This window comes from Ostrinia nubilalis, chromosome 19 (assembly GCF_963855985.1).
Source record: "Ostrinia nubilalis chromosome 19, ilOstNubi1.1, whole genome shotgun sequence".
Classification (NCBI taxonomy): domain Eukaryota; kingdom Metazoa; phylum Arthropoda; class Insecta; order Lepidoptera; family Crambidae; genus Ostrinia; species Ostrinia nubilalis.
The window spans coordinates 13,634,590-13,648,590 of NC_087106.1; the positions used below are offsets into that span (position 1 = coordinate 13,634,590).

Here is a 14,001-nt window from a genome sequence, read left to right on the forward strand (position 1 = left end):
CAATAGGGTAGTATTTAAACGAGTGACTGTAAATTTATGTTGTAAGTGTCAAAAATAATTAATGTGGGCTAAAGAATTACTAAGTGAGCGACTGAGTGCGAGTGACGAAAAATCAAAATAACAGCAACTTACAAAAAAAAATTGAGTTCCTTAAAATACAAAATGAGAAGCTTCATAATATTTGAGCGACCTAATATTTGATTGAGTGTCAACGTTAGGTCCTGCATTTTTTTCAATATTTGGCAAATGCTTTTTTTATACTGAGCGGTATTTTTAACTTTAATGAAGTGTTTCGAATGCAAAAACTACTTTGAAAAATACTATTATGAGCAGCGTATTATGAGCCCAAATTTAAATAAAAAATGATCTTATGAAATAAATATTTGACGGAACACTATTCTAGTAGCGAAAAAAATAAATCATTAAAATTTAAGGGTAGGTAATCAAATGAAACAATGTATCACGAAAAATGAAATAAATTTGTATTTTCTTAAATCGAATCAACAAAATAAAATAAGTCGCTTCTGTCAACCCAAAAAAAGTAATCTTATTAATAAGGTTCATTGATTGTTACCTATGAGGATTGAGGAGCTCTACCTACTCATCGTCACTGTATGATAAGTGCTGGCTTGGACTTAGCGGGCCGGCCTCATTTTCTTTTTTGTCCAATAGGTATCAGTTTTGCTTCCAGTGTGGCGGTGTTGTTAGTTTGAGCTGAATTGCTAGACCCAAAACGTGTTTGCATATACAATTATACATATTTTGTTAAAAATTCGGGACAGTCGCCCCGCCCCCATTCGAATTCGCGCGCTGTAACAATCTGTAGTTTTCATTAATAAAGCGTATCAAAATAAAAAACATGAGACCTCAAATATAATATCAGTAACCAATAATCATTAATAAAGCAGCTCACAAAACTTTGCTTAGTATTAACTTTTTTGTAGTTCGTTCAGTAAAACCTCAATTAGAAAAATCTAATGTATCTTCATATTAAAGTTGCCCTCTCTGTATTTCTAGTCGCTCACTTAGTAATTTAGTCAACCGGATAGTATTTTTATGTCTGAAATGTAATAATCAAAACCCACATTTTGTAAGCTCGTTCTGGATTTTATTATTGATCAATATTCGTCGTTAGTTTGGTAAATTTTTCGCTTACTCAAATTCATACCGCTCAAGGTATTAAAACAGTATGCCATCATCAGTCGCAAAGTTTTTTTTTAGTCGCTCGTTTTATAATTCCCCTTTACAATACGGACGCGGTGTTTTTGTTTCTCAGAAATCCGGACGGCATGATAGAGGAATGTGTGATTTTGTGGTGGTTTTATTATTTCCATTATTTTAAAGTGACGTGGATTTATTAAACTTTCGGTGAAATATGTAAAACTGGATGTTTTGAAATCCAATGTTTTTAAAATTATTATCTCTGGTCGGCCAAAAGAATGATCGTGTGACATTTTTGTAAGTTTTTTTAGTTCAGATGTAAGGCAGGAAGATGTGATTATTTATTTTTAAATGTTTCGATACATTGAATATAAATCCACAGCAAAAGTTTCGAAAAACTTACGTAAATCAATCAAAATTCTTATAAAAGAAAAAAGAACTGCACTCAAAATTAGTAGCGTGAAGTAATATAGGTGCGATATGAATAAATCATCAGTTCGAATCAAACTTTCAACATGCCTATGATTAATGCAATCGACTTTTAATGATTATTAATCACTATAAAATTACACCTCTGAAAATCTCAGTAACATTACTGAAAATTTTCTGTTATCCATTCATTAGGTGAGCTTTCTCCCTCTAACAACCCATAACAAATGACTCCAAAAACGATGGTAATCTCCAAAAACTATACATTGCGAGATATACCGGGGCGTCAGGACGTCCGCCGGAAGGGGCGGGGCGCGCGGACGCCATCTTGTCGGCGCATGCGCGCGGAAATGGTGACCGAGCTTTTTTCAATACACACGGGCCGCGGAGTTACTTTGGAAGCTTTTAGGGATTACTGTGTTTACTTGGATGTGGGGAAGGATAATGCATTCGTGTGTTATGAACGGATGGTATAATGTATGCTTTGAAAGTTGCAGTGTAATGGAGATGCTTTTTGGCCAGTATGAAACGGTGATCAAGTAAGATGTAGGAACAAAAACGTAAGAACATTTAAAATTAAAATGTAACCTTGAAGAAAAATTGACACACCAGTTCTGTATTTTTAAAAACTTAATCGATTTCTAGTGCTGTAGAATCTCATTGAACACAAGCAGAGAAATAATGAGCCAATTTTTAACCCTTTGAGATTACTTATCCTAAAAAAGTGTATGATCTTACCAAGGAACAAGTTACAAAAAATAAGCTCAGTTATATCCTATCGCAATTAAAATACCTCATTAAGACTTAAATCTGGTCGTAGAAATTAACGACATTAATAACGAAGCTAGGATCGTCGTTCGGCTACCGACTGATCAGTCATTGATTATAATTACTTAAGATAAATTTTACGACTCGCGGATATAAAGCCAGCAATTTGTTGGTATGTATCTGAAGTGAGACATTAAACATTTTACAACTACATTACACCTGATAGAGCTTTTATTTGATACTCAGCAGTGAATTTGCATAAGCTTTTGTACGAAATAGTAGCTTATAAAAGCTTAAATTACTCGTAGTAGATACGTAATAGAAAGTAGAGTAAAACTGTAAACGTATTTAAAACCTTCCTGGAGATATTTTTAAAATTCGTGACTAAATTGATGTTGCTCTACATCCTGCATAAAATATTGTCAGAGATTGTAAAATAATTGTCGTAAACTACAGTACGAGAGTCCTCTTTTGTCAAAATAAAAATAAAGCCTTTTAGTTAACTTACGTTTTTATTATAAAAATATAAAAAGAGTTGAGATTATTTTAAAAATGGAGCCTTCTGCATGAGACCATAAAGCATGGACGAATTAAGTCAGGTTTCATGTTTCCTATGCCATTTCCGTTTAATTTTTTCCTACATTAAAATAAGCAAGAAAATAGTTTTGTTTTAATTAAATTCAATTCTGAATCTAAACATTTTTACCAACTAATTACATTAACAAGGCAATTAATATTAATTATATTCAAGATGTTCTACGTAGATCGTTAGATTAACGAATTCCTCAAAGGTTATATTCGTCTGTAGCTCCTATTTGAAATAGTTGGATGTGTGACATGAAATATGGCGCGGTCGCACGACGTTAACGAGTCCGACATTAAAGTCCTTATAAAAACTCGGAATACATTAAAACAAACTGTGCCTACAACCATTCCAACAGCACATAATTAAATGGATTATCTTGATGCTAGATGTATACATAATTAGGGATTCCTGTTTGTATTTTTCAAAAAGATAACTGGGGAAGCAGAGCACCGTGGAGATAGGGACATGACTGCTGCAATTTATGAAGAAAAATATAGATACCTGACGATGGATTTAAAGGTGGATAAGATATTAATAATGTAAGTATGCACAAAGTCGCAAAAGGCTTGATAAATACGTTTTTAAGAAGATTAAAGACTTTTTTAGCTTCAACAAAATAAAAACTTGGACCGAGAGGGTTGAAAATCTGGAACTGAATGGTCAAAAGAAGAAAAAAGAACAAATAAGGCCATTTAAGTACCCCTAGGGGAATCAAGCAAGTACTTATCCGAAAATATGGTTGTGTAGGACCGCAAAGTCTTTGTCTTTAATGTTATTGTGAATTAAACAACCTATTTTGATAACTAAATGAAATAATCTTGAGGTCACTGTGACAGTTCGATATGTAGCAGTAAATTTTAGTCCTGGCATATTCCATTTATAGTCATTTTTTACAATTAAGCTTTTAGAAAGCTCTTTTCATGTCATAGTATAATTTGAACACCTCACACCGTTTATGAAGACCAAATACAGCCAGCCAAAAACGAAGAATGTGTTATTTAGCTTACATACCAAAACAAATTTCCCAAATAGACCAAAATTCAGCAAGTACCAGGGCGGCAGCGCGGGCGAGCGGTGGCCTTAAATCACCGCGCGCGCGGCGATCCATCACGCGGCCGGGGCCCATCAATCGCGGCCGAAATAGACTAACTCGGGGCTTCCCAAACTTTTTTTTACTAAGGATTTGCACTTCTTTTTTCCCCTTGGGTAGAAACTACCCATGTAACATGTTATAAAATATATTATGGCCGATGGTTCTGGAGTGGAGGCCACGTACCGGAAAACGTAGCGTTGGACGTCCACCCACAAGGTGGACCCACGACCTCATAAAGGTAGCAGGAGGACGCTGCATGCAGGCAGCTACCAACCGGGCGATGTGGAAGTTATTTGGAGAGGCCTATGTTCAGCAGTGGACGTCCAGTGGCTGAAACGATGATGATGAATGGATAAGCTACTAAAGAGAAGGATGATGCTTGCCTTTTTGAGCATAGCTTCTCAAAACAGGGATCAATTTGGAATGCTATGCCACTCTCATCTCTTTCTCTAAATTTGTTACTGAACATACCACGAATTCACGATGCCTTTGGGATTTCGAACTCCTCCTATGTTCTTCTGGTTAATTTCGTTGCGGGTCCAATGACAGTTTAACTTTCCCCCGGGACAAACTTGACCTTCATTGGTTGGGTTTTTATGGCGGTCAAGCTGTAGATCCTGGCTACACAGGAGTTGCAGTGGTGGGAACGAGAGGTGGGAATAGTCCCGTATGCCTTTGGGATGCCGCACAGTTTGAGAAGCCCTACTCATCCGCACCTAGGGACGCGACGCGAATACCCGGCCTTTGATGCGACGTGCTTTTAGATCAGACGCAAACGAGATAGGTTTAGTGACGGATAGTTACAGACAGCACATCAAGAGAATCATTGAGGTATCTTATTTGGTTCTAATAGGTGATATGTTGCAAAAAATGTATAGTTTGAGCTGTTGACTGTACTCAGAAGATACGGCTCAGATGGAGTACAAATCAATAACTTGATACATACTTGGATCATAGTATGATAATTTTCTCAGCACTGGCCCATATTACTGTCCCGAAGCAGTGGTAGGGTTGGGACGTGTAAAAGTGCTCTTTGGGATTTTTGCATAAATAAACAATTTGAATTTGAATTTATCTTTCATCAAAGATTATTAGCAACACAAAACCGACAATAGTTAAGTTAGAACTACTCAATTAAAGCGCATTTTTCTTGAAGGAAGTGATCCCTTCTAGAGAGTTCCAGACAACCCCAGAAGTTCTGAAAGTTACACTACTACAGATTTTCATGACTGGGACATACAAAAATATGGGAAAGGAAGTAATTTGATGAGTAAGGTAAGCTTATAGGCTTAATAAAGAAAGAGTTAGGAAAATACCTGGCACACAGTAATGATATACTTTACTAAATCAGAATTTAGGTACAGATGTCGAGATCGGGTAAATTCTTAGCAATTTGGATACTTTTTTCGATGAAAAAACCAAATAGCTTTAACGGCTGAGTTGCTTGCTTTGATGTATTAGTCCCTCACTTAGGAGAAGTACATGAGTTTGAACCTATCGTCGATTATATTTCGATGATTTTTAATAATGCACAATAGTTCACATTGATATTGTTTGCAGTAAGAAATTGCCTAAGTTAGAGATGACACAACCATGTTGAAAGTTTCTTTATTTTCATAATATCTATTTTAGCATTTAAATCATATCATATAAATTTGCATGTCTGAAAAGACTAAAAGTGCGATTATAATATTGTTCATGTTTTCATCCTTTGTTACCACTTTTTAAGCAAATAAATTATTTCTATTTCTATTTCTATCACAGTAAACATAAAAATAAAAGTCTAACAACTTAAGAAATTACTTTTAATCTGGTGTGTCGGAAGCCATGTTTACTGTTGAAAAATTTAACAGACAAGATCTTTTACATCTCGTTTAAATGATAATTATCCGCTCAGCTCCTATTGTGTTGCTCCTCAAATAAAATAACAAGATAATGTGTCTAATCAAATTACAAACACGCCTGAAAAAAGCGGCATCATTAATAGGGCAGACTCGCTACCGACTTAACGAGAGCTTAACGCAATCATGTAATTACGCACACCTACCATACCTACCGGCGGCGGGCGGGGCCTGCCAGCGATCAATACTAAGGCACCATCCCTCGCCCCCTCACTCGTGATATTACAGCCACAAGTGCGAGCGAGACGACCGAGTTCCTTCCCATTCGCCACGCCGGAGCCCCTTGGGCGTTCCCAGAGCGGCGGCCGCGACACACGGCTCAGTCGGCACTGATCCGCGTGCGCGCGCGTGCGTGGCCGTGATGCCCGCGTAGCAACATGCTCGTCCCCCCCGAGATGATGGCGGCGCAGTCCAAGCTCGTCTACCAGATGAACAAGTACTACAACGAGCGCGTCGCCAACCGCAAGGCGCAGATCGCCAAGACCATCCACGAGGTCTGCCGGATCGTGCAGGATGTGCTCAAGGAGGTTGAGCTCCAGGAGCCGAGGTTCATCTCCTCGCTCACGGACTACAACGGCCGCTTCGACGGGCTTGAGGTGGTGTCGCCGCACGAGTTCGAGATCGTCATCTACCTGAACCAGATGGGTGTGCTTAACTTTGTCGACGACGGCTCCCTGCCTGGCTGCGCCGTGCTCAAGCTCAGCGACGGCCGCAAGCGCTCCATGTCCCTGTGGGTGGAGTTCATCACCGCCTCCGGCTACTTATCCGCGAGGAAGATCAGATCGCGCTTCCAGACGTTGGTTGCGCAGGCGTGCGACAAGTGTTCCTACAGAGATTGTGTCAAAATGATAGCCGAAACTACCGAAGTGAAGCTCCGGATTCGCGAACGGTACATCGTGCAAATAACGCCCGCGTTCAAATGTGCCGGCTTATGGCCCCGGTCGGCGGCGCACTGGCCGCTGCCGGCCATTCCGTGGCCGCACCCCAATATAGTAGCTGAAGTAAAAACTGAAGGTTTCGACTTGTTATCCAAGGAGTGCTTAGCGCTTCAGGGAAAGAACTCCGCGATGGAGGGCGACGCGTGGGTGCTGAGTTTCTTCGAGGCCGAGAACCGGTTACTTCAAGGCGGCTGCCGGCGGAAGTGCCTGAGCATACTGAAGACGATCCGGGACCGGCACCTGGACCTGCCGGGCAACCCGGTGACGTGCTACCACATGAAGACGCTGCTGCTGTACGAGTGCGAGAAGCACCCGCGCGAGCACGAGTGGGACGAGGGCGCGATCGGTGACCGAATTAACGGCATCTTCCTGCAGCTGATATCCTCGCTGCAGTGCCGGCGCTGTCCACATTATTTTCTACCGCACGTGGATCTCTTCAAGGGCAAGTCACCGACGGCTCTGGAGAACGCCGCCAAGCAGGTGTGGCGGCTCACTCGCGAGATGCTCACCAACTCCCGCGCCTTCGAGAAGCTCTAGTGAGACTCCGCCAAGCGTGATCTTACGTGAAGTGATTTACCGTATTTTTTAATCATCCTCGAGTCATTTTTCGTAGATTTAGGACCAGCATTTCGATGTGTGTGAAAGACCGAGTGTAACGTATACGCGATTTGTTTTGTGAATTTACGAATATTCCATAAGGATCGGACTGACTGTAAGTAGAAGTGATACTACTAACTTAGGACCTTCTTAAAATATTATTTTGTGATATAATGTAAATAGCTTAATATCGTTGTACAATTTTAGTGATATATTTAATTTAAAACAACCTGTATTTATTTGACTGAAATCTTATAAAGTAGGCAATACTACCTATATTCTATAGTTAAAATAAATAATTTGAAATTATTAAACTATCTTTTGATTATGAACTCACTACGCTTCATAAACCTACTGATAATAGAGAAAGAACTACAACTGAACGCACAGTTAAAACAGTTACAAAAACTACACACAAAGATGCGAATTTCAAACAGGCCTACAACAAATTTGACCCAAGACGGTCTCAAAATCAATTTATATTAAGTTTATTTAACTTAAATTCTCAAATAGCTATGTAGAATGAAATTATTATGGAATATTTATTTACCGTATTAATAAAATATCTATGCCTAATTCATAATAACATTACTAACACGCATTATTTTTAAAATCACTCTACATCCTGGTGTAGGTATCATAAAAACCCTAAAATACTGTCGAAAAAAATACAACTGTATTCCAAAAGAATTTGCGAAACAACAGGACGCATATTTCGACTTCAGCACACCTTCGCAAGACAACCTACGCCTTTTTAAAACATTCCAAAGTAGCTTTTGTTACTATATTATTAAGGTATGATGTAGAAGCTCTTGTCCAGTTCAGTATCAAGTTACTAGACTATATATTAGGGCTGTGGGCTGAACATTACCGTCCCAGAGTTTACGATTCCGATCTGTACGTATTAATGTATGAAAAACATAATAAATGTCTCTCTATTCTTGGGGAGGTTTATACGACGACTATACGCGTTTTATTCGTCCATTCGCAATTTAGTGGTCATATAACGCGAGGTTTTTGCAATTAGAGAACGAACAATAAAGTTATATTCATGGCTATTCTCGTTTAATAATGACAGGAAATAATAATCCGTAGCAACATTAATAGCCAAAGAAGATAAAATGCATGATTTATTTTGTTTACTTAAAACGGTATAAAACGATTCAGGGTTCGATGCTGAACGCTTTAAACTATTCTTTTTAGGTAATCTAGAATAGACGCGACCCAAATATAAATAAAAGCAATAAAAATCGCCGTATAAGGAAAAAAGTCAACACTATCGCATGTTTCAGATAAGCGGCGTCGAACTAGGCCACGAAATAAGACCGATTTGGTTTAACAACTAAATTAGTTTCTGTAATAGGCGAACTAATCTAAATGTGCACATAAAATTGCCTATCCGTCCAATTTGGACGAATTTAGCTTGAAAAATGCGCAGAACGTTTTGCCATATGCGAGACATAATAACCTTAGACTAGTCACGAGAGAATCTAATTGACAGGGTTAGAATAAAAAAAGAACATCGGATTATAGAAAACAGAATCATTTTATAGAGCAATGTTTTGATCTTTGAAACAGAGAATTTGTATAGTAGGTTACCTAGGTAGGTTAGAATATTAATCTTCATACATTCAGGGTTTTCTTAACTTTATTTTTATTTTTGAGAGGACATTTTTTATGTAAAATTAAAGCCGGTAAATCTGGTTGTATAATGTTGAATCTTATTAAAATGTTAGTGGAATTTAGTACGAATTTTAATAGTAAAAATGCGCCTTAATTATTACACACCTACATTTTAATCTTTAATCAAGTACAAATATTGATGTAAAAGAACGAACATATAAATCTAGAAGTCCAAAGTAAAAATGTTTTTTTCCGTATCGGGAACATCCCGTCCGCGTCGCTATAAATCTTGTATAGCGATCTACAACAACAATCTTTTCACTCAACTTTTAAAATTAATTCACGGGTATTTTAGACCACACCAGCCTAAAGCGGGGTTAGTTCGAATGCTAATAAGCACAAAACACAAGGTTTAGTCACCCGGCGCGCCCACGCTGCCGTAACAAGTCCAAAATGTCGCGCGTCTACAAAACGCACAACTTCTCCGTGGAATTGAATCGTATTTTAGATAGGTTTGTTCGTTTTGTTAGAATTATATTGTTTATGTTATTGTGACGTTGGACATGTCCATTGGGGCTTTCTGTGAGGCGGATTATCTACTAGAACGTTTGGTCTTGGTTAGAACAAAACTTTGAACTAATATTGCTAATGTGACTCTGTCTGTTTCTCTATAAATGATTTTACGCCCAAACCGCAGGACAAATTTTTATGTTTTTGGGTATAATACATTGATAGGTAGAGAAAAAAAATTCGCAAATATAAAACTTGAAGAGGGTGAAACAGGGGAAGAAAATTTGTATGTGAATATGAAAATAGGGAGCGCAAGGGCATTCAAGTTAGGGGTACGAAAATTCATATTTATGGTTGTAGTGAGAAATAAATAACGAATTAGATTGCATGACTGTTCTTTTTGATCGCTGAACCGAAATTGATGGGACTAAAGCCTTGCATAAAGTATCTTAGATGCAATGTGTATTGATTGCATGAATATTGGTTGCATACCACATTGCCCACTACATTATAGCATAGGTAATATAATATAGTTTTTGCTTCGCCCGCGTGAAATTCAGTTTGTCACAGATCGTTATAAATTATGGCGTTTTTATTATTAGTAAGGATAAGTAGGATTTGTACATTATGCATTACACTGTCTTAATAAAAAGTTACACCTAGGATGAACTTTGGATTAAAATGACATTTCCATACCAAATGACAATTTAAGCAGTTTAACTAGGGTGTAACTTTTATTAATTAGGGGGTGTATATATGGTTGGACCCATAGTACCTACCTAATTAATACCTACGGAAAGTGTGTACTGTAGTGATTGTAATGTAACACGATTTTAGTAATACAGTTAAGTATTGAGAATGATTTATACAAAGGAAGGTTAAAGCAGCTTACATTTTACCAAGCAAAACCACTAATATCAAGTAGCATGCAACACGCCTTTTATCATTGAAAAACCGTTTACATTGCGGATACATAAATGCTGTGTTTTACTCGGAATTTGTGTTTTTAATAGTTTTTTCATAGAAATGTCTTAGCGAGTTAATGCTTAATTGGTTACCATATCATTTCCAGGATTTTTAACCTGCATTTCGTGATAGAACTCCGTAGGAATGTTGTTAAAAAGGCAAAATTAGGATTCGTGGAAAAATGTAATCCATTATCAAAATAAACTATTAACTTAACAGTTGTTTTATCAGTAACAATTAGGTTCTCAAAAAATTATAAATTCTTTCTATTATCACACGATTTAAATAAGTATATGTTTGGATTTTCATGTCTCCGAGCTGTACTATAGCGGCAATGGATACAATTATTTTAATTGATAAATATGAACAGGTAAAAAATACTGAAATGGTCAATACTAAAATTATTTTGTCCACACGGGATTTGTATCTGCAACTGCAGTAAAAAAAATCATAAGCAAAAATATGTTATTCAATTTTGACCACTAGTGGCACTTATGAACGTCAAATACATTAAAAAAATACGTAGCCCTTAATGGGTACTTTACATGTCTCCTTATCTTTTGGGCCCCGATGATCCAGCAAGGAACCCCTTTAACAATTTAATCTAGAACATAATGATTTTGTCAGTGTTTAGTAAACCTAAATGCGCTAAACTATCTCTTGTGAGTTATTTTTTTACCAACATAACCAGGTCTTACGAGTTTACCTTTTTGGACTGTTTACTTTATCATAAACGAGGTAAAAAGAGCTATCTATCTATCTAAATGCTTCCGGCGTTAAGTTCATAACTCTCGAAGAGGGTGTGCTTCTAAAACCACATAAATATTAATATGCAGTTAAGCTTCGACCAAACCAACGCGTGCAGATCGCGTCGGCGATGGCGATCACTGCGCGTGTAGGCCAATGACAGGACGCGCGACCAAGACTAAGAAAGTACCAAAATTATATTTGTAGGTACAAATAGGTACTAAATGAGTACAATAAAAAGATAGCAACGTCTGTTTAAAACAAGAAGTGATCCCATCATCTTGACGTTCATCTGTAGGCCTAGGATGCGCGCCGCGATAAGCGGTTATGACGCCATTTTATCGATTTTGCCCATAAATTTTAACGTTTTTCTTCTTTTCGTGTCGACAACAAACCTACACAGTTTCAGCCAAAAACTCCGCCACAAGAGTGGCGTTGTCAGTAGCACTCATCAAATCATTTTAACGTTGATAAAGTATATCACGGCGCGCATCCTAGCCCAGCTGATCGCCATCGCCACCGTGCACGCCGGCTGCCCGCGTTGGTTTGGCTGAACCTTTAAGACTTGTTTGATAAGCGCATCAGGTCGTTAGTGCGCCCGCGGCGTTCTCTAAATTACATGTTCCCAGAAATAACTGGTAATGGCCGACTTTGGGCTATGGAATATGAAGGATTTCTCGTAGAATACATTAGCGGAGACATATTTAAATTTGAATGATAGGGCGCGAGCGATTAAACGATTATGACTAAGTAATTTATGGAATAGGTGTATGTGATATCAGAAAGAACTTTTTTTTAAAAGAATTCATTTTTTTAGGATTAGCGGCCTGCTCCGGCTTCGCACGGGTAGATAGATGTAGGTAAATGTACTAAACAAAATATACTTAGGATTCTAACGGTGAAATATTTTTTCATACCGGTCCTGTAAATTCTGATCAATTAATCTAATAACAATTACTTACTTCTTTATTTCGAGTACTTTTTAAATATTTATTTTATTTTAACTGTTATTATTTTCAAATGTTTGAATTTCTTTATCAAATAATATAATTTGTTGGATTAATTAATACAATTTAACTATCGTTACTAAATAATGAAAAATTACAAAGAAATTACTTCTACATCCGAGCTGACTCAAGCGGGCGCCAATCACGCCTGGCTTATATTTACAGACGGAAGCAAAATGGACGATCGTGTCGGAGCCGCCTTTGTCATCAAGGATTCCGCCAACACCCAACCAACAGTCGTTCAGAAGTTCAAGCTTCATGACCACTGTTCGGTATTTCAGGCGGAAATGCTTGCAATACAAATGGCCTGCAAACACATTGTTGACCACCATCTCTCGGACGTACTAATTCTTTCCGACAGCAAGTCTGGCCTTACGGAGCTGCAAAATGGCAGCAGTCACAACCAATTTGCTGTCAGAATACACAAAAGTCTACACCAAGCCCGTTCATCTGGCCAAACCGTCGAATTCGCGTGGATTAAGGCCCACGCTGGATTCGACGGCAATGAGGAAGCAGATTCGGCAGCTAAGGCCGCTGGAAGACTGCAAAAAACACCTGACTTTCAAGCAGTACCCATCAGCCTCGTAAAACACCAAAACAGGCAAAAATGCAAAGAGTCGGCTGAAACTTTATATATGGACCCGAACACCTGTGTCCATACCCGATCTCTCCTGCCAACTTTTGACACCTTGCAGCAGTTCTTAAAGATCATTCGGCCGGACTTTGCCTTTACCCAATTGCTAACCAACCATGGTTACCACAAGGCATACCTAAACCGTTTCCATATCGTCGCAGATGACCGCTGTCCCTGCGACGACCAAACCCCGCAAACCTGGGAACACCTACTTAGTCAGTGCCCTAGATTCACCACACAAAGATTCGCAAATGAAACCACTTCCCGCTTGTTAAGAATAAACCCCTATAATCTCGAAGAAATCACCAGTAAAGAAGACACAACAAAAAGCTTTAAAGTCTACGTATCATACATTGTTAGCAGTCTAAAAGATTTCAACAAAACTTAAACAATCATGCAGTTATAATATCAATCACTGCCTTGCAATTGGAGTACTCCACTAGCTCCAATTGCAAGTGCATTCCAATAGCACTTACTTACAAAAAAAAAAAAAAAAAACAATATGAACCGGTGATACTTTTTCGTGATGTTTGTCACTTCTATCTAACATGCTACAATTTATCCAATTTCTACAGAATTATTTTAACTTTATTATTTATCTTAACAAAAACAAAGCAGTTTCAAAATTAAACTAACGAAAACAACACGAAAAGGAACAATTACTTGTAAAACGTTTGCGGCATTAATTAGCCGATACAATTAGTTAATTGAATGCAAGTGTGTAAGGCACGTGAGTCTCGAAATAGCGGCGGATGTTGTGACAAACCCAATTTTGGCGATAAGAAGCGTACATGTGAAGACTTCTTGATCTGAATTACACTCGTATGTAGATTGCATTTTTTATAATGACTAATCAAAAGAAATGAGAAACTTGGCGGACGGTGCTAGAGGAAATATAAGATGTAGTGTTTCAAATGTTATTAATTATAAACTTGGTAGGTACGAATAACGATAGAGGAACGATAATAAAATAAAAACCTAGATAGAAGTAAAAAAACAATAAGGGAAGAAAAGTCACTTTTAAGTATAAAACTGAATTTG

The 14,001-nt window shown here is 37.9% G+C and overlaps 2 protein-coding genes across 2 annotated transcripts in view; one reads left to right on the top strand and one right to left on the bottom strand.

Moving 5' to 3' along the window:
- LOC135080989 (neurobeachin-like) overlaps nt 1–14,001 on the bottom strand; it is a 737,070-nt gene that overhangs the window by 98,980 nt on the left and 624,089 nt on the right. The gene's annotated exons all lie outside the window — the stretch shown is intronic.
- Nucleotides 6,272–7,787, top strand: LOC135081331 (protein mab-21). The gene has a single exon (XM_063976048.1). It carries the CDS (start codon nt 6,316–6,318, stop codon nt 7,411–7,413), a length of 1,098 nt encoding a protein of 365 aa, XP_063832118.1. The 5' UTR covers nt 6,272–6,315; the 3' UTR covers nt 7,414–7,787.